Below are 20,976 nucleotides of genomic sequence, written 5' to 3'. Positions count from 1 at the left end.
TTTAAAAGGTTATTTATGTATTAAATATATTAGTTTAAATATAATTATGTAAAGGATTTAAGAAATGCTAGATTCTTATTTCATATAGTTGTAAGAGTTGTAACTATCCTGAAATTAAGTCAGCCACCAGCCCAACCTCCTGCCAGACAGGAGACGCCATCGAGCACTCCTGATATATGGTTGTCAGGCCTTTTGTTTAGAAACCTTCAAATGAAGGAGATCTCTCAATGTTGATGTGAACTCAAAATCCTTGACATATGCTTAAGATAAAAATTCAAGATTAATCATCTGTTTTGGAAGGCAATAGGGCAAGGAGGGCAAGAGGTGAGCTGGTAATTAAGATTCCTTGTTGAGACACATGTAAGATATATTACTACTTATTTGTCATTTATAGATAGAAGAATATATAGCTTTTTGATTTCCAAAAAAGGGCAAGAAGGAAATGGGTGTATCTTTTGTGATTGGTTCTAGCAAACAGCCAATAGGAATTTTAACCAGGCTGATTGGACAGAGGCAGCCACAGGAGGAGCAAGGGGGCTGGATTAAGGAAATATAAGTGCTGGCCAGAATGGCAGGAGGCCAGGCCAGAGCTTGGTAACCATATACCACTGTGCCTCATATTTATTTGTCTGACAAATAAATTATTATTTTAATTTCTCTATTGCTGCGTTGAATATTTCATTCCAGCTAAGTGTTAACCACAAGCAGGGTGCTACAATAGCTTGTTTAGCTTATACGTAAAACCGGCACTGGTTCGTCAAATGTACATTTAAAAGGGACTTTTGGGGGATGCAAATTTTAAAAAGCCATGCCCCCCCCAGGAGAATTTCATCACTTCCTCTGCTCTCGACCTCGCAGAGGCGAACTCTTGCAGACCAGTCCTAACTCTGCACATTTAGCACATCCCATTGGGTCAAGCCGCGCGCGTAGCATTGCAGCCCGTTTCGTCAGGCGCTTGCGAACTGCGCACGCGCGCCTGGAAATCCCCGAGCAACAACGCGCGCCCTCTTTCCCCTGCGAAAAAGCCTGCTTCCGGTCCCGCCTCTCTCTCTCTCTCCCCCCCCCTCCCGTCGTGCGTCAATCAAGCAATCTTTGACCTTGAGGCGTTGCGCGGCGGCTGCCTCCACGCAAGGGCCCATTCACGAAGCTGTCCTAGGAAAATGCCTGATGCGGCACTTTTCTTTGAGGGATAATTAAAAAACAACAACAACAAAAAACCTCTTACAAAAAGAAACTGGTGCCTTTCAAAGCGGTACCGGTGTGTGTGTGTGTGTGTGTGTGTGTGTGTTTTCCTGACACGGGCGTTTCTCCCCCCCCCCCCGGCGCTTTGCTAAGACGGCCGCGAGAAGGCGGAAGGCCCCCTCCCTCGTACGACGCGTGCGCGCGAGCGAGCGAGGGCTTGGGCCACGCCCCCTCGCCTCCCTCACGTGGGCCAGAGGCTTCGAGAAAGCACCCGCAAGCGGCCGCGCGCAGCTCTCTCCGCTTCTCCTCAGGCCTCCGACGCCACCATGTTGACTGCCGCCCGCTTGCTGGTTCTTCGCCGCGGAGGGGCCGCCGCAGGGCCTGCTCAGGTGAGGCGCGACGGACGGACGAGCGGCAAGGGCGTCGGGAGCCCCCTCAGAAAAAGGAAGGGCCCCGTTCCCTGCCCTTCAGGCGGGGTGGGGGTGGGGTTGGAGCTCGGGAACGCGGTTCCCGCGAGCTTTCCGCGGCTCACGTGTGTCGCGCAGGACACGTGTGTCAAGGCAGACACGTGCTTCGTGAAATCTGACCGGCTTTTTAATTTTTTATTTTTTTATTTTTCCTCGTGTGAGGGGGAGGGTCGGGGGGGTAAAGAAAATTGAGTTTTCTTTTGCCGCTGGGTGTCAGATCCTTGCCTGGCTCGAGGGCCTGAGGGGTTCAGGCATCCAGTGAGGAGAGCACGTGTGTTAAAGCGGGTAGAGGGGGGGGCGGGGAGCATCTCCATTAAAGAATTTATGTAACGCGCCGAATAATTTATGTAACGGTTCTGCACCGTTTCCTGATTATTTTGGTTGGCCTAATAACGCGGGTGGCACTGTGGGTTAAACCAGTGTTTCCCAACCTTGGGCCTCCAGCTGTTTTTGAACTACAGCTCCCATCATCCCTGACTAACAAGACCAGTGGTCAGGGATGATGGGAATTGTAGTTCAAAAACAGCTGGAGGCACAAGGTTGGGAAATACTGGGTTAAACCACAGAGCCTAGGACTTGCCGATCAGAAGGTCAGCGGTTCGAATCCCCGCAACGGGGTGAGCTCCCGTTGCTCAGTCCCAGCTCCTGCCCACCTAGCAGTTTGAAAGCACACCAGTGCAAGTAGATAAATAGGTACTGCTCTGGCGGGAAGGTAAACGGCATTTCCGTGCGCTGCTCTGGTTCGCCAGAAGCGGCTTAGTCATGCTGGCCACATGACCCGGAAGCTGTACGCCGGCTCCCTCGGCCAATAAAGCGAGATGAGCGCCGCAACCCCAGAGTCGGTCACGACTGGACCTAATGGTCAGGGGTCCCTTTACCTTGACCTAATAAAAAGTATTGCTGCAAGGCTGGATTTTGGAACTTTTTTTTATTTTAAAGGGAGTAGCACAGCTGCCCCCTTTCTTTCTGAGCTTTCTGCCCTTTAGTTCAGGGGTCAGCAAACTTGTTTTCCAGCAGGGGGCTGGTCCACTGTCCCTCAGACCTTGTTGGAGGCTGAACTATATATTTTAGGGGAAAAATATGAACCAATTCCTATGCCCCACAAATCACCCAGAGATGCATTTTAAATAAAAGCACACATTCTCCTCATGTAAAAACACCAGGCAGGCCCCACAAATAACACAGAGGTGCATTTTAAATAAAAGGACATGTTCTACTCATGTAAAAGCACGCTGATTCCCTGACCGTCCACAGGCTGGATTTAGAAGGCGATTGGGCCAGATCTGGCCCCACGGTGTTGGTTTGCCTACCCATGCTTTAGTTAGTAGGTACAGTGATTATTTAGCACGGTAGATAAGAATCCGAAAGGGTATGTTAAAAATCAAGTTTTTTCAGGACGTGGGGAGCAGCAAAATTAGCCTTGGTGGATTAGAATGATTGGGACCTGCATGTATCATGACCAAACTAGCTTCTGTTGAAGTAGTAATTGGTAAGGTGGGAGGTGCTTGGGAACTGAGAAGCAGTATGATTGAGATTACATCTTAGTAAGGAATTGCCCCTGGAAAGCAAGCTTGCTCGGGTGTGTTTGATATAGCTCATGAGGCTGAATTTCTGTGTGGGCTTGTTTAGGAGTAAGTTCCATCCAGCTCAGTGGGACCTCTTAGTTAACATGCATAGGATCAGAATGTAAATGAGCTGTAGCAGGTAGGGCAATAAAAACTACAGAAGTCGGGAGGTTTGCCAAGCTGAAGCCATCATCAAGCTTTTAACTGGTGCAGTCTTCTCGTAGGAAGACAAGTTTTTGAGTTTTAAGAGCAGTAAGAGTGGTGGCAGAAGGTGGTTTATTTTCATTGATATATAGTAGCTGTTTATGAATACATCTCATTAGCTTCATTTGTTTTATAGGTTTTCTGGAATGGCGTAAGTCAAGATATCCTCAGATCTGTAACAAGCAGGCAATATGCGTAAGTAACATAGCTGAACAAGCTAGCATTATTTGTCTTGTTGAAATGACAGTGTGAACTGAAAGTGCAAAAGCAAATTTTTACTTCAGTATTAAAAGGAGCATCACAAAGATGGCAACTCGTTCCTCAGATTGTAGGCATTCAAAGCTTTTGCTTTTGGGAAAGCTATAGTCCTATCAAGAACCCATGGGTGGTGTGAAGACCAAACATTTCTTGAGCGCTCTTTCTCCAAAAGTAGAGGGAAGAAAGACAATAACTAAAAAAAAATGGCAGGTGACAGAACTGGAAATTTATGGTGAGACTGGGAGCACGTATGCCAAACAAGTATTAACCTTCGTACTGTTTCTTTTTGGTAAAAAAAAAAGGTAATTGTTGGGAAATTCAGTCTCACTCTCAAGAAAAAAAAAATCTGAGAATTTCAGTTTGTGTAGATCACTGGTTTTCTGAAATCTGTTAATACTGACATGAAAATTTAGCGGTTTGCTTGGGCATGGGTTCTGGTTGGAGAAAAAACTTAAATTCTAGTGTCTTCCATAATTCTTTCTTTAATATATCACCATCTACAAAACGCAGGAGGATGGACCCCAGCGCCAAGGGATTTCAAGGGGGAAATGAACAGGAAACTAATAGTGTAATTATTCCAGGGCAAGGAAAGTAGGAAATTATGCCAAAATCTTCAGTGCAAAGGTTGGCTTTAAGAAGGGATTTATACAAAGAAAGAGAGCTGTCGTCATGCAGCATTTGAATATTGAGGCTCCATTTATCTGTCAGGTTAATGGCAATTGATAGACCCAACCTCTATGGTTCATCTACCTTGGTTCTAAAAGCTCTTCAGGCAGTATTGTCCCAGAGAGGTTTAAAGTCAGAATTTCTATGTATATCTTTGAAGAGTGTATCTTCCCTCTATAATTCACAGATCTATAATTCATGGTGGGTGATAGCTTTGTGCTGTCAGGGTGCAGGGCACTGCTGTAAGCAACCTGGGTCAATCCTGAATTTTCTCTGGCTAGTGATGAGGGAGGACAATTGCCTTACCAGTTGTCTCTCAGCATACTGCTGTGTGAAACAGCAGCAGTTGAAAGGGTCATAGGATCTAGTGTGAAGCCCCCATTGTAAAGCTCTTCTGTTTTTTCTGAGTAGTGATGGCCAAAACCATAACTTTGCCTTTGAAAAGCTGGAATCAATTAAACTGTAGTTAAATATGTGAGTTTGTTAAATATGCTGAAGTGCGTGCTTGGCATAGATTAGGGACAAGATAAAGTATGGCCTTGATCTTTTTGTTGTACTGCTTATAATGCAGTCACTATTCTAACTATGGCAGCTGGAAGAACAGTAGTAGACTTGCTGCTTTTGTGGTACGATGGAAGGTAGACATTTCCTTGCTTAAAATACATTTAAATTTATCTTTTCAGATCAGAAGCAATCAAAGGTGCTGTCATTGGCATTGATCTCGGCACGACCAACTCTTGTGTGGCAGTCATGGAAGGGAAGCAAGCGAAGGTGAGTTAGAAATAATTGTTTATCCACTTCATTGTTTCTTAAAATGTACATCCCATTTTTCTAGGAACCGACTCCACAAAGGAGCTTATAGTCTTAAATAGAAACCAACCCTTCCTGATGATAAAATAGAAAAACCCAGTTTCTGCTGCTTCGACTACAGTCACTGTTGCATATTCTTTTATCTTGCATAGGTGCTGGAAAACGCGGAAGGTGCCAGGACGACCCCTTCTGTTGTAGCCTTTACAAGCGATGGTGAGAGATTGGTTGGCATGCCAGCTAAAAGACAGGCCGTCACGAATCCCCCCAATACATTCTATGCAACAAAACGACTAATTGGGCGGCGATATGATGATTCGGAAGTGCAGAAGGATATGTAAGGAAGTTATATTTTCTGTTAATGCAAACTGTGCTGCAAACCTAAACATATTTGCACTTTGTAAGCTCCAAATGTAGTTGTGGATGATCAGAATAAAACAGTTGAAAGAAAGTGGCCTTCACTGGCCAATTTTCCAGACCAAGATTGGACTTTGGACTAGAGGGTCTCTGTCGTATAATAGTCCAGAGATGGTTTTATAGAAATGCAACATTTGTTCTTTTAAAGATGTCCTTTTGCCTGCTTTGTTGCTTCATTAAAGAACAATGCCGGTGGAGTGATGGTGATGATGCATGATTGATTTGTTGACACAGGCTCTGTAACCTTTTAAAAATACTTGTACTTCCAGCAAAAACGTTCCTTTTAAAATTGTCCGTGCTTCTAATGGTGATGCCTGGGTAGAAGCTCATGGAAAGCTGTATTCCCCAAGCCAGATTGGTGCCTTCATATTGATGAAGATGAAGGAGACAGCAGGTTTGTACAGTAGAGTATCTGAGCTGGGAGTGTGGGAAGTAGAGGGACCCAGCATCCCCACACCAACGAGGTGCCCATGACCCATGGATTATTTACCAGATTGTAGTGGGTTTCCCAGCTAAATTTCCACAGTGTACACTGGTCCAGTACTAGCTCATCTTGCCCTCTTGCTTTCTGTTAATTTGAAGCATTTTGCTTGACTTAAGAACTGTGGGCAGCATGGAAGGAGCTCTCTCCCTTTGGTGGTAGAGAATCCAGTCAAGACCTGGGTTCAAATGAAATAAGTTTATTAAGGATTATAATAGAAAGAGGAGAAAGGCAATGAGTATGCACAAGGGGGGGGAATAGTATGCATTTCATAAACCTGTACTTGGCAGTCACGCATAGTCTCGCCCAGCCACTTTGGGTGGCTTACAGCATACAGTGGTACCTCAGGTTACAGACTGTTAACCCAGAAATAGTACCTCGGGTTAAGAACTTTGCTTCAGGGTGAGAACAGAAATCGCGCAGCAGCGGCAGGAGGCCCCATTAGCTAAAGTGGTACCTCAGGTTAAGAACAGACCTGCAGAACAAATTAAGTTCTTAACCCAAGGTACCACTGTATATAAAACATAGTAAAACATTAAGCATCAACAACATCCTGATGAGGAAAGGGGTAACACACAGGAAAATATTCCATGTTTTATCTCTACTTAACAGAGCTACTGTAGGTGATTTGCTAGTGTGTCAGATTGTAACCAAAGGGACCTGGATTCAAATTTAATCCAAATATTAGGAGCGCGGTCAGAAACTCTGTGTAACCTACCCTGAGGGTGGTTACGAGGAGGAAATGGGACTGTTTCTTGTATGCCACCCTGAACTCATTGGAGGAAGGTCAAAATACAAATAGTTTAAAAAGCAAACCCACCCCCAATCTTTCATAGAGTCTAAATCATTTCATTAGCTGGAAGCCATCCAGATTGGAACCTCTGCTTTGACATGTCTATATATGAACCTATTTTAAATGATGCTTTTTACTTACTAGAAAATTACCTGGGGCATCCGGCAAAAAATGCTGTCATCACGGTCCCTGCTTATTTCAATGATTCTCAGAGGCAGGTAAGGTTGCTGAAATCTGAATTTGCTTCATCTGTGTGGCTGTTTCCAATATCTTGTCTTCTGCTGCAGTAGTATACATGAACACTTTTCCATATATATTTCTCCATGGATATGTTAATGCCTGAAGTCCAAAATGCATGTGACTCCATTAAGAACCTAGGAAGCAAGTATTGTCTACACTGACTTGGCAGCAGCTTCTAGGATTTCAGAAAAGGGGCAGTCTCAGTTCCACTAAGTGAAGCTTGGGGCTGGATATGGAACCTGCATGCAAAGGAGATGCTCTAGCCACTGAATTTATACCACTTCCCCATTATAGTTGCTTTACAAGAGTTCTCTCAAAAGCTGTTTTGCAGAGGAAACATAGGCCTTTTTTGTAATCAAGCAATGTTTTAACATGCCATTATTTTCTTCCAAGGCTACTAAAGATGCCGGGCAGATTGCGGGATTGAATGTTTTGAGGGTGATAAATGAGCCAACAGCTGCAGCACTAGCTTATGGCTTGGATAAGTCTGAAGACAAAGTGTAAGTATATAAAACCCTGCTTCCTGTCTTCTGAAAATTTGAGCTCCATTGCTTTCATGTTTCTTAGGTCAGATAAATGAATTGCCAGCTTCCGAGCAGCTTCCTCCAGTTTTTAGGCAAACAATGGAACTGACTTTAGAGCATACTTTCATATGTAGTCCTCTGTGCTCAGTATAGCAAAATATTATGTTCCTGTAAGCAGAGATGCAGGGCAACCTCTGAAATTGGTGGCATTCTCTCTTCCATGCAACTAAGCAGAGTACAGTGGCTTTCATGCCAAGAAGGAGATAAACCAATTAATTCCTGATACCTGCCTTCACAAGCTTCTGTTTCAACAAGTTGCTTGTTGGATTAAAATTAAATAGACAGTGCGGCAAAAATTGGACATCCTCTGAAATCTTAAGATTCCAAGTAATGAAATGAAGCAACTTGCAACAGCCTCACGCCTTTAACATGTTAGCCGTTGATTAAAAAGAGGAAACTGATAGTCCCCCCAGGACTGAAGGTGATAATGCATTTATCTCTCCCGCCCCCTTTAGTATTGCAGTCTACGACTTGGGTGGTGGCACATTCGATATTTCTGTCTTGGAAATTCAGAAGGGAGTCTTTGAGGTCAAGTCCACCAATGGTGACACGTTCTTGGGCGGTGAAGATTTTGACCAGGCCTTGTTGCAGCATATTGTGAAAGACTTCAAAAGAGAGGTAAGTCACTTGTATTTCATGGTCTGGAGATGAAGGAACCAGCAGAGAGCTCTTTCAAGGGAGACCTGCATGGATCTAACTTTATTAGAAGAGCCACACTGGTTTCCAAGGCAATAAAGCTGTGCACTCTCTGCTCCTTTGCCACTGGCCTTATTGAAATCCCCTTGTAGTTCGCTTTTAAACACGTCTTCACCTCTTGAACATAAGCAGGGGGGAGGCATGTGATGTGTGTGTTTAGTACATTTTAACTCAGTGGCACTGTGGAGGGACGCGGGTGGCTCTGTGGTTTAGGGCTTGCCAATCAGAAGGTTGGCGGTTCGAAACCCCGCAACGGGGTGAGCTCCCGTTGCTCAGTCCCTGCTCCTGCCAATGTAGCAGTTCGAAAGCACGTCAAAGTGCAAGTAGATAAATAGGTGCCACTCCAGTGGGAAGGTAAACTGCGTTTCCATGCGCTGCTCTGGTTCGCCATAAGCGGCTTAGTCATGCTGGCCACATGACCCGGAAGCTGTACGCCGGCTTCCTTGGCCAGTAAAGCGAGATGAGCGCCAGAACCCCAGAGTCATCCACGACTGGACCTAACAGTCATGGGTCCCTTTACCTAACTCTCTGAAGGCCAGTACACATTTTACAGTGGTGGACATGTTTGCTGCATTTCCCTCACAAAAAGTATGAAGCTGGGGTAGACATGTATCTGAATGCTTGCAGGGGGAGGGGCACAAGGTCCATGTGTGCTGTAGTGCTGTGTTTGGCTATGGCTCCCTGACACATGTTGCCTGCATGGTCATGAGCCATGGATCTCCATGCCATATAATGGCAGCTATACTTTCCATCCTTGCACGGCTGTTTGAGGCTGGAGTGGATGTAGAAGAAAAAGCCTCTCCCAGAGCACACAGTTTCAGTGCAGTGCCTTTCTTTATGGATGCAACTAAAATTTGGTTAACTGTCAGTCTCGTTTTGTTAGTTGTGTCAGATAAAGTTTAGTGAACAGCCAATCCAAATTCATTGAAGTAAATTGATGGTGCTATGTAGAAAAGGCTTGGGTGCTCGCTGAGTGGATTATATAATGTTGACATTAATAGGCAATTCAGCACTGCCAGATTTAGTTAGCATCCAGTACCGTTTAGCATTCATTTTCTGGCAGTCGAAGGTTTACCTTTTCCCCTTAAACGTAGCTCGGGCAGGAATGATGTGTACCTGAGAAGCAGAACATAACTGGGACTGGAAATGACCGCTTGGCAACTGAGAGGGCACTTGTGTACAGTGGTGCCTCGCAAGACGAAAAGAATCCGTTCCGCGATTCTCTTTGTCTAGCGGTTTAGTTCTAATGTTAATTAAAAAGAATGAAGGAAAGAGAATTCCCAGCCTCGCTGTTTAAGGATCCGTTAACACAATGAAAATTAGTAAATTGGCTCAAGTCAGGTAAATCTCTGATGTGTTACATCATATACACTGCAAAGCCTTTTAAGTTGTTGGTAATATAGTTATACCTTGGATCCCAAACACCTTGATAATCCGACGTTTTGGCTCCCAAACGCCACAAACCCGGAAGTGAGTTTTCTGGTTTGCGAACGTTCTTAGGAACCCAAACGTCCAACGGGGCTTCCGATTGGCTGCAGGAGCTTCCTGCAGCCAATCAGAAGCTGCGCTTTGGTTTCCAGACGTTTTGGAAGTCCTAGGGGCTTCTGGAATGTATTCTGTTCAACTTCATGGTATGACTGTACTGTGCTGTTTATGTGGTAGCATGTGCAATTAATACTGTCAGTGCTATAAAGCACATGTGATTTTCAAGAGCCACTTCAAATATTGAACGTGTAAGAGAATGGGGATTTTGTAATGCTGTGCTATGTCACAATAAAATACTATGAGCATGTTGTTTGTCCTTTTCCAGACAGGTGTTGATCTAACTAAAGATAACATGGCTCTACAGAGGGTGAGGGAAGCCGCAGAAAAAGCAAAGTGTGAACTCTCTTCTTCAGTCCAGGTGAGTAAATGAATTATTTCACTCCAAGCAAAAGCACTATCAATGGGTGGGGCGTATTCCCCAGTAGTGGAAGTATTGCAGTCCTGGATAAATGTGATAATACTCTAATGGAAGTGTTGCTTTGGGGGAAATTCCTAGAGCCTAGCCAGATGTGTAAACTACTAATCATGTACAATACAGTGACTGGAGAAGCCCCAAATGTTGGTGACTGGTGGGTTTGCCTTTTTCAGTGCTCCGAGGGAATTAGTTATTACTGAGAAAAAATAAATAGCTTTTCTTTCTGGCCAGAGTAATAGATAAGTGCCATATCCTATAAATGTAGCTCATGTAGTGAGCTGTAGCTTGTTCTAGTGATCTTAACTATGTGACAAGTACATTTTTTATTCAAGCTTTGCAGTCAAGCATTGCTGTTTGGCCAGAGATCTTCTCTGTAACAACAAAGGATTTGTTTTAACTAAACATTTGTTGTAAATTTTGAGTTGGTGTGTTAAAAATTTGGTTTGAAAGAAGTCCTTGATAAATACGAACAACAATTTGGTTACCTTTACAGACTTGAGGAAAGAGTCAGATCAGAAAGGGTGCTGTTTGATTTTTATTTATCTCTGATGGCTGATCATTCTTTGCATTTCAGACAGACATCAACTTGCCATATCTTACAATGGATGCTTCAGGACCAAAGCATTTGAATATGAAGCTGACTCGTTCTCAGTTTGAGGGGATTGTGGCCGATCTGATCAGAAGGACAATAGCACCTTGCCAGAAAGCCATGCAGGACGCTGAAGTCAGCAAGAGCGACATTGGTGAAGTTATATTAGTTGGTGGCATGACCAGGATGCCTAAGGTATAATAGATTTCCTGTGACTTAATATACTTGGGACCCCCATATCATCAGTAGTGCCCTTTGGACTTTGCTTAACTCTTAAGACAGCAAAAGTGACTGGAGTGAGTAGCAACTCAGCAGATGGTGTTGGCATGAAATGAACATTACCTTTCTGTTGCCTATGCCACTCGTGACTTTGCCTGTTAAAGTTTAACTGTGGCTAAAACCTTGGTAGCTTGAATTTAAAGTCTGTTTTGCAGGGGGAGTTGCTTGTGTTTTTGTTTTTTGAGGTCTTTGCTTTTGGGCTTCCTTCCCAGCTCACCAGCGTATCTCTCTTAAGTTATAAATGAGGCAGTGTGTGCCCAGAGGCTTATGCATGATGGTTGAAGGCTCCAGAAAGCCCTCGCTGAGGCACTGAAGGGTCAGGAGAAGAACAGTGTCCCCTGTCTTTCAAGCCTCTGTCCTCCTGTTTTCAGATTATTCTGTTGGTTTGCTGCTGTGCCTTTTGTTTGTGGACAAAAGCCTGACTATTGTATTCGCTCTATGCGGGGCTGCCCTTGAAGCTGTCCCAGAAACTCCAGCGGGTGCAGAATGCTGCAGCGAGGCTCCTCACGGAGTCTCTGCCATGGAAGCATATTCACCCAGTGCTTTTCCAGCTGCACTGGCTCCCGGTGGAGTACAGGGTCAGATTTAAGGTTCTGGTTTTGACCTTTAAAGCCCTTCACGGCCTAGGACCCTCGTACCTACAGGACCGCCTCTCCCAGTATGCCTCATGGAGAGCCTCAAGGTCCATAAATAGCAACACCCTAGAGGTCCCGGGCCCTAAGGAAGTTAGATTAGCTTCAACCAGAGCCCAGGGCCTTCTCAACACTGGCTCTGGCCTGGTGGAATGCTCTGCCTCATGAGACCAGGGCCCTGCAGGATCTGATTTCTTTCCGCAGGGCCTGTAAGACAGAGTTGTTCCGCCTGGCCTTTGGCTTGGAGCCAATTTGATTCCCTCCCCCTCTTTCTTTTTCCTTTCTCCTCCTGTGACGAGGCTGCATTTTAATGTTTCAATATTTTAATGTTGTATTTTAATCTTGTTTTTAAGCTGTATTCATTCAACTTGTTTTTATTATTGCTTGTTAACTGCCCTGAGCCTGGCCTTGGCTGGGGAGGGCAGGGTATAAATAAAAATTATTATTATTATATATCTGTCGTTTGAAGGCACAGCACTTGGCCCTATCCAAGTCTTGTGTTCTGTCCCATGTTAATCACATAGAGTGTGAATAAACGCACTCAGCCTGCCTCTCCTATCATATGCCCAGTTCATCCTTCACATGTTAGAGGGTGACTGTGTGCAGTGGGGAGCCTGCTCTGTTCTTGTAGGTTGCCTACTAGAGACGCTAGCCCTCCAACTTACGGAGGATGTCCTGGAGGCTGGGGCAAGTCCATCGTCTGGAGGGGGGGGGGGAATAACTGAATAGGGCTGATCGTTATATAAAAGAATGCTGTGGGTCCAGAAGGCAAGCGTTTTATAATTTTATTTCTCTTGGCATATGAGAAGGCTGTATTTGTCTCCTGTAAGTTAATGGTGGTGGTTTTCTGCAGATATGTGCAATGATGTACAGTGGTGCCTCGGGTTAAGTACTTAATTCGTTCCGGAGGTCCGAACTTAACCTGCAACTGTTCTTAACCTGAAAGACCACTTTAGCTAATGGGGGCCTCCTGCTGCTGCCGCACCACCGGCGCCCAATTTCTCTTCTCATCCTGAAGCAAAGTTCTTAACCTGAAGCACTATTTCTGGGTTAGCAGAGTCTGTAACCTGAAGCATATGTAACCCGAGGTACCACTGTATATAAACCTCAAAGCTTCTGTTTCTTATTCAGAGTGGGCTGCATGTTGTTCCTAGAATTAGAGGGAAACTGAGAATGTGTCTACTGTAGAGTCACCTGCAGATTCAGTGGGCTTTTTTGCCATTTTTAAACCCCTGCCCCCCCCCAAAAAAAAAAAACCTTAACAGGCTTGCATGTCTTATGTATCCATTCAGGTACAGCAGACTGTCCAAGACTTGTTTGGCCGGGCTCCTAGCAAAGCAGTTAATCCCGATGAAGCTGTTGCTATTGGTGCTGCCATCCAGGGAGGCGTGCTGGCTGGTGATGTCACTGATGTGCTGCTGCTGGATGTGACTCCTCTTTCCCTTGGTATTGAGACGCTAGGAGGAGTTTTCACTAAGCTCATCAACAGGAACACGACTATTCCAACCAAGAAGAGCCAGGTAGGAGAGAGTGTGTGTGTATGGGAGACAGTGTTCTGCGTATTGCTTTATGTGAAATGGTACTGTGTGTTCTTCTATGGTTTATGCTATGTCCCTGCCCCTAAAGCATTCCTTCCTATTCCTCTTGGTCTTTTGGAGGTCATCATTCTCTTGCTGTTTGCGCTCAAAGGTTTAGACAGTATAGGAAAAAATGAAGATTTTCGTAAGCTGTTCCTCCACTATGGCAGTGGCTATGATTCTTAAGAAGGGTGTAACTGTTGTATGCTGCCCAGTCATGTAAGAATCCTAGAATTGTAGAGTTGGTAGGGACCATCTAGTCCAACCCCCCTGAAATGCAGGAACCTTTTGCCCAGTGTGGGGCTCACACCCACAACCCTGAGATTAATTGTCTCTGGCTCTACCAACTGAGCTATCCCAAAGAACCTAACAATACAGTGGTGCCTCGCCAGAAGAAAATAATCCGTTCCGCGAGTCTCTTCATCTAGCGGTTTTTTCGTCTTGCGAAGCATGCGGATTAGCGCTATTAGCGGCTTAGCGCCTTAGAAAAAGGGGGAAAGACTCGCAAGACGTTTTCATCTTGCGAAGCAAGCCCATAGGGAAATTCGTCTTGCGAAGCGCCTCGAAAAACGGAAAACCCTCTCATCTAGCGGGTTTTTCGTCTTGCGATGCATTCGTCTTGCGGGGCACCACTGTAGCTATGTAGACAGGTTGCTGGGAAGGGTGGGGGAAGTAGGAGATACATTGGGAGCACTGCTTTGTCTTACAACTCTAAGGCATAAGATACTTTTCCCCCAGAACTTCAGTCATTTGCTAGTACATATTATACTTTCCAGTAGCTAAGAAGTTAAAGGCTGTGATAGTTGTAGTACTATCGGCCCAGTATACCTGAAGGAGCGTCTCCAACCCCATCATTCTGCCCGGACGCTGAGGTCCAGTGCCGAAGGCATTCTGGCGGTTCCCTCACTGCGAGAAGCAAAGCTACAGGGAACCAGGCAGAGGGCCTTCGTGGTAGTGGCGCCCGCCCTGTGGAACGCCCTTCCATCAGATGTCAAAGAGATAAACAATTACCTGACATTCAGAAGACATCTTAAGGCAGCCCTGTTCAGGGAAGTTTTTAATGTGTGACATTTTGATGTATTTTTACTGTTTTGTTGGAAGCCGCCCAGAGTGGCTGGGGAAACCCAGCCAGATGGGTGGGGTACAAATAATAAATTATTATTATTTATTTGGAAGAAATTACATTGTCTCTTATTGGTTTGGCTACCTTCTATTCTTCTTGCTTTCCCCTCAGCTGCAATTTTTAATTGCACAACTGCTGTGTAACCCTGCTGATACCAAATGTGTTTCATTTTGACAGGTGTTCTCTACAGCTGCTGATGGACAGACTCAGGTGGAGATCAAAGTGCATCAGGGTGAGAGAGAAATGGCTGGTGACAATAAGCTGCTTGGCCAATTTACTTTGGTAAGTTTGTTTTCATCTGCAGTGATGGTATGAAAATTATAGGAAGTAGTTTCATTCTGCCCACTAGTGTTGAAAGACATTGCTGCACAGGAACAAACCTTTTCTGCAGCAAAAAAACAACAACCCCAGAACATGTTAGAAGAGTTCATTATTTTTTCAGCCTAGCTAAGTTATTAGCACCTTCTTTTAACAATACTTGGAAAAAATGAACTGTAGCGTTAATTTTGCCATTGTCATGTGCAGATTTTCTGTACAAGATTTGCTGTACTAAATCATAGCCAGGGTAGACCCATTGAAATAAGTGGGTCTACCTGGAGTTTGAGTGACATTGGGTATTTCTCTACATTTCTATGAATGGGTGTAAGTGTGTAGTCATAGCATAGAAAAGTAGCATAAGAACACAGGGAACTGTGTTTGTTCATCTAGCTAAGTACTGTTTACACTGGCTGCAACTCTTAGACGTCTTTCAACCCTGCGTACAGATGCCAGAAATTGAACCTTGAACCTTTTGCATGCAAAGCATGTGCTCATTGAGTGAAAATCCTCCTTCAAATAAGCATTAACCTGCAAGTGGGTTTTCAGCAAAACCAGATGCCTTCATCTACCCCACCTGCAATAAAGCATGTTTTTCCTGTATTAGTCTCTACAGCCACAGCAGGCGCTGTAACGCTCCAGCATTTTGACTTTACTACCAAAGGTGCACTCTTGCATTGTCTTCCAAGGCAGATGGATGCCAACTACAAGGAGTTGTGGAAATCATCATAATCTTGTTATTTATATGCCACCCTTCCAACTGGGTTGCCCCAGCCACTCTGGGCAACTCCCAACAAAATATTAAAAACACAATAAAACATTAAAAAGTTCCCTGAACAGGGCTGCCTTCAGATGTCTTCTAAAAGTCAAATAGTTGTTCATCTGTTTGACATCTGATCAGGGATCAATATTAGATTGTACAGTACTACTTCAGTGTTAGTTTGTTTCACTGCATAGCAAGTAGAATCAGCAATTGATCTCAAATACTTACTATTTATTGCATAATTAATAAGGAAGTGCAAATCTTATTAGTAATTGTACCCTCTTGGTTATCAACAATGCACCTTGTGATTTTAGGTTGGGATTCCGCCAGCTCCACGGGGAGTCCCCCAGATTGAGGTCACTTTTGACATTGATGCCAATGGAATTGTTCATGTTTCTGCAAAAGATAAAGGCACAGGACGGGAGCAACAGAGTGAGTGTGCTGGATAGTTGCTTCTTTGGAGGGGAGGGGGAATGTGAACAGATGGAATCGTTATGGCAGTCAGGCACAGTAAAGGACTATCATGAAAGCTAGGGAAGGAAGGAAAAATAGAAGAAAGGAGACACTAGTGTGCAACTTCTGTCAAGCTATAAAACGTGGCCATTGTTTAGTTTGCAGTTCCCACCTGAGCTTAATTTCTTTTCTAGAAGCTTTTGGTAAGATCTCTGAGCTTTGCTCATGGCCAGAAACAATCAAGTGTGTGCAGTGATGCTATTATCAACACATCATTCTGAAAACGTGTGGAAGATTTCTAACTGAGCACAACACAACTGAGAAGCTTGTCTCTCCTGGCTTTGAGATCTGTTACATAAGCACTCTTGTTCTTAAAAATGACAGTACTACATCAGATAGTAGAAAATGTCAAATAATATAGGAGGCCTATAGCTCTTGAAAAAGCAAGAGAACAAACTAATTGAAGATATGGATTGCAGAAAGTCAGCTTTGGCAATTTTTATACAAATGTGAGGTGTAAATACCATTTCATTTTTCTGTAGTTGTGATCCAGTCTTCTGGTGGTCTTAGCAAAGACGATATTGAGAATATGGTGAAAAATGCAGAAAAATATGCAGAAGAAGATAGACGAAGAAAGGTAACTTTGCAGTGATGACTTTAGACTGAAATATTGATTCCCAATGCAGTTATGTCTTTGGAGAACTTTTGAGCAGATGTCTAGGTCCTCAAACTAAAATAGATGCTACACTCGTTTTTCAAAATCCTTGAGTTGATAGAATTTGAGCAATTTTTGCTTACAGATCAGTGAATGATTGAGCACCCGAAGAGATACAGTTGGGTGAAATATATTTAGATGCCTAATTCTGTGTCAGCTTCATGATCCTCATTGATATGGGAGTGTTAGGGGCACAAATGGTGTATTTCACCAAAGTTGTTGTTTTATACAGGAACGTGTTGAAGCTGTAAACATGGCAGAAGGAATAATCCACGATACAGAATCTAAAATGGAAGAGTTCAAAGATCAGCTACCTGCTGATGAGGTAGGTGTTCTGCCTTGCGCTAAATGAATTGTTTTCCTTTGTCTCAGTCTAAAATTAATTGTGTATGGATTTGACACGCTGCCTGGGCATGTACTGAATTTGCTTCCTCTTTTTGTCAGAATGTGCAAAACTAATGCTCTCTAAATTGTATAATCCTTCATACAGCAATTTCCTGGCTGTGCTAATTTATCACCGGAGAAACTAAGCAGCCTATGATAATGAGAAAAGGCTTTTAAAACAATTCATGATCTTTAATTTTAATTCCAGAAAGCCTTTGGCAGAGATAATAAATGCAGACTTCTCCCAAGAAATTAAAAAGAGAAAATCTTGTAAGCTTTGTTATATTGGGGTAGTGTCCCCTGTGTGAGAAAGGTTGCTGGAAAAGCCATGAAGGGGCCAAGTCAACTTGGGGGAAGGGAATTCTTAGGAGAATCAAATGCTGTTCTGTTCTCTTTAATAACTAGTGGTGATGCTAAATTCATGATTCATCCATTAGAGTAACAAAATTTGTTGATTTTGTGTGGTGGTCTTGTGCAAAGCAAACATTACAGTCCCTGATTGCTTCTCCCACCTACTGATTTTTCTGCTGCTTTGCCAGTGAAGGTGAGGCAGCTATGCAGCGATGTTCATGGTTTAAGCTGTAATCATGCATGACAACATTTCAGGCAATAAATCACATGGTGTCCATGAACATGACTCTATTCAGGGAAACTAGGTCGACTCAGGAGACTATAGTGAGCATAGCAACTTGTCCTGATAGATCTTGCCCCAATGAGGCAGTTGTGAGGACTTAAGGTTCCCACCTTTCCCAAAGCTGCTATCTCTCCCAAGTCCTTCCCAAGCAATCTGAGACTACGCCAATGTTTCTTTCTCTGTTCCGCCCTCATCATACTACGTCTGGTTCTAGGAGACCAGTGGGGAGGGAAGCTGATCACAACAGCAGCATCTACACCAGGCTTCCTCAACTTTGGCCCTCCAGATGTTTTGAGACTACAATTCCCATCATCCCTGACCACTGGTCCTACTAGCTAGGGATCATGGGAGCTGTAGGCCAAAAACATCTGGAGGGCCGAGGTTGAGGAAGCCTGATCGACACGTTTTCATTATTTTTGTGAATTTCAGTACATTTTACCTTTTCACTGTGCCCGCAAGCCATGAACTCGCTGGAATAAATAACTGATTTTTAAATATGATAGAGAGCTGACCTTGATGCTTATGGCAGTCTGTGCATGTCTGAGAGCTCGTGTAGTGCAGTGTTTCCCAACCTTGGGCCTCCAGCTGTTTTTGGACTACAACTCCCATCATCCCTAGCTAGCAAGACCAGTGGTCAGGGATGATGGGAATTGTAGTCCAAAAACAGCTGGAGGCCCAAGGTTGGGAAACACTGGTGTAGTGGTTAGAGTGTTGGGCTAGGACTGGGGAGACCACGGTTCAGATCCCCACTTGGCCATGAAGCTCACTGGGTGACCCTGGACAACCACTCAGTGTCTCTCAGCCTAACTTACCTCACAGGGTCGTTGTGAGGATCAGTGGGGGAGAGCCATGTATGTCACCTTGAGCTCCCTGGAGAAAAGGTAGGATAGAAATCGAATAAATAGACTTTAAACTTTAATCACCTGCAGCAAGACCTAGGAGAACAAAAACTTATTAGGCAAGTGATTTATTTTTATTTTTTAACTAACGGGGTAAGGGCAGGCAGATTGGTTTCCATGGCCTCCCCCTTGCTGAAGGTATCCATAAAATACCTTCCACCCTGGCAGCTGATGGCACCTTCTAATTACTGGAGACTGTGTGGCTTTATTGAGGTCAAGATCCGCTTTGATAAACGCCGAAAGGGTTATGGACATGTGTTTCTCTGCAATTGCTTTACAGTGCAACAAACTGAGAGAAGAAATTGCGAAAATGCGAGAACTGCTAGCTCGTAAAGATAGCGAAACCGGCGAGAACATCAGGCAGGCAGCATCCACCTTACAGCAAGCATCCCTGAAACTCTTTGAAATGGCCTATAAAAAGGTAGGAGGGCCGTGTGCTGGAGTGTATTGGGGGGGGGGCTCAGTTAATTTCATTGTACACAAGTTGTACATTGACAATAAATGTATTATTATTATTATTATTTATTAGGGTGGGCAAGAGCAGCTGGTTTGGAATTTCCAGTTGTATGTATGTTTCTGGTCTTAGCAAGTGAAAGACCAGCTGGGTAAACGAAAAGTAAGCAAAAACCACTTGGTCAAACCATGAGAGAGATTGCTAGACATTGCCAGTACTAGCTGATCGTAGCTGACCTTAGGAATGGGAGGTGATTGGAAGAAAAAAAATGTAGCACAAGTTTTGAATGCTTGCATCTTGAGATCTGGTGATTAAGGGAGACGATTGCAGGCTCCTCAGCTCAGCTGATTGGACTAGCAGATAAAGATGTCAAATTTCCATAATTTATTTGAGCACTTGGCAAAAGTAAATATATATATTTTTTGCCAGTCGACACTCTTCCTTGTGGCTCAGCTTGCCAGCAAGAAATAAGAAGGAGCCCTGTTCTTACACCCTCCTGTTAGTCGGTGCCCTGCTGAGCTAACACTGCTTTTCCCCCCCTCTTCAGATGGCATCCGAGCGGGAGAGTTCTGAGAGTTCAGGAAGCTCTTCAAGCTCTGGGGATCAGAAGGAAGAAAAGCAATAATTCCTCTGTCTCGCATGGACTGGAGCAGGAAGAGGACAATGTTCCGAAGCTTGGGAGCCAATGGACCTTCCTGAGCAGCTGTGGGCAGATTTATGTCTTACTGTGTTTTTGCAGTATACTATACATAATTTCCTGAATGTATAAATTTAGTGATGGCGTCCTACTAGTGAAATTATCACCTGATCAAAAATTTATTTCGGAACAACTCCTCGGGGGTCAGTGACATTTTCAAGTGCATCCTGAGGATTAATGGAGCTCTTATTGAATAGGGGGGGGGGTAAGTACAGCAGTGATTTCTGAAGGTTTAGAAACCATGTCTCGCAGCTTGAGGGTGGCACGATGAGGCCCATGGGGTGCCTGAACTGTGTATATTCCACCCTTAATTATGGATCCTCCTTTTGGGAACAGATTTCTGCTTTAGCATGAAGGGATTTCAATAGGGCCTGGGTTGGGCAGAGGCAGGGCTTACCTGCTTTGGCAGAGAAAACACAGAACTGCACCTTAGCGTAGTATCCTTGTCTGAAAGGAAATGGGTTGTTTTTAATGTAGCTGTTACTATATAAATAAGGCTACTCTGAAGTTCCATGCACTGCTTGTCTAGGCTTTCTGCTCTGCCCAGTGTCTCTTCTTGCAGAAAAACAGCTTCCCTATTAATAAAAATGTTCTTATTTGATCAATCCTGTGTGTTTTTAAAAATCACAGCTGTCTTCTGTTTCAAACACCCCCCCCCCAGCCTGATATTTGCTACCTGCTACTACCGATATAAGATGTCAAATGTACTAGAGATTTTAAACAGGTGTTTTGAAACATCCTTTCACAGGAGTAAAGCTCACAAGTGTACCTTTTTTCTTCCCTCTTGAGTGCATCACTTAATACAGGTTTGCTCCTGAGGAATCCAGAATCCATTCTCCATTATTAGTGTCTACTGGCATTTCATAGAATTGAGTGTGCTGTGGGGCATCTGACCCTACATACAATTCCAAGTAATGTATCCAGTGAGCCAAATAAAACAATAATGATTAAAGGGTTGTTAAAGTATTGACCGTAAGAGAAGTTTCATTTCTGCCATGAAGGCCATCCATAGCTCACCTTGAGGTTTGAAGCAACTTCCCACACTGCAAAGCACAATTAAGCCGTCGCCAACTACTGTATTTTTCTGTGTATAAGACAATTTTTTTGCTTCATTTTTAGTTCGAAATTGGGGGTCATCTTAT

At 44.0% G+C, this 20,976-nt stretch overlaps 1 protein-coding gene across 1 annotated transcript; it reads left to right on the top strand.

The window, feature by feature from the left end:
- The first annotated feature begins 1,419 nt into the window (after window positions 1–1,419).
- On the top strand, window positions 1,420–20,439 carry HSPA9 (heat shock protein family A (Hsp70) member 9). Its single transcript, XM_079969851.1, has 17 exons — window positions 1,420–1,571; window positions 3,555–3,613; window positions 5,026–5,113; window positions 5,305–5,486; window positions 5,836–5,960; window positions 6,985–7,058; window positions 7,474–7,580; window positions 8,120–8,282; window positions 10,171–10,263; window positions 10,895–11,104; window positions 13,113–13,340; window positions 14,698–14,802; window positions 15,913–16,030; window positions 16,594–16,688; window positions 16,999–17,091; window positions 18,964–19,104; window positions 19,685–20,439. Exons 1-17 carry the CDS (start codon window positions 1,509–1,511, stop codon window positions 19,760–19,762), a joined length of 2,022 nt encoding a protein of 673 aa, XP_079825977.1. The 5' UTR covers window positions 1,420–1,508; the 3' UTR covers window positions 19,763–20,439.
- The last annotated feature ends 537 nt before the right edge of the window (window positions 20,440–20,976 follow it).

Source organism: Podarcis cretensis (assembly GCF_951804945.1).
Source record: "Podarcis cretensis genome assembly, chromosome: 3".
NCBI classification, from domain to species: Eukaryota; Metazoa; Chordata; class Lepidosauria; order Squamata; family Lacertidae; genus Podarcis; species Podarcis cretensis.
This window is presented reverse-complemented; position numbering and strand designations above follow the sequence as displayed.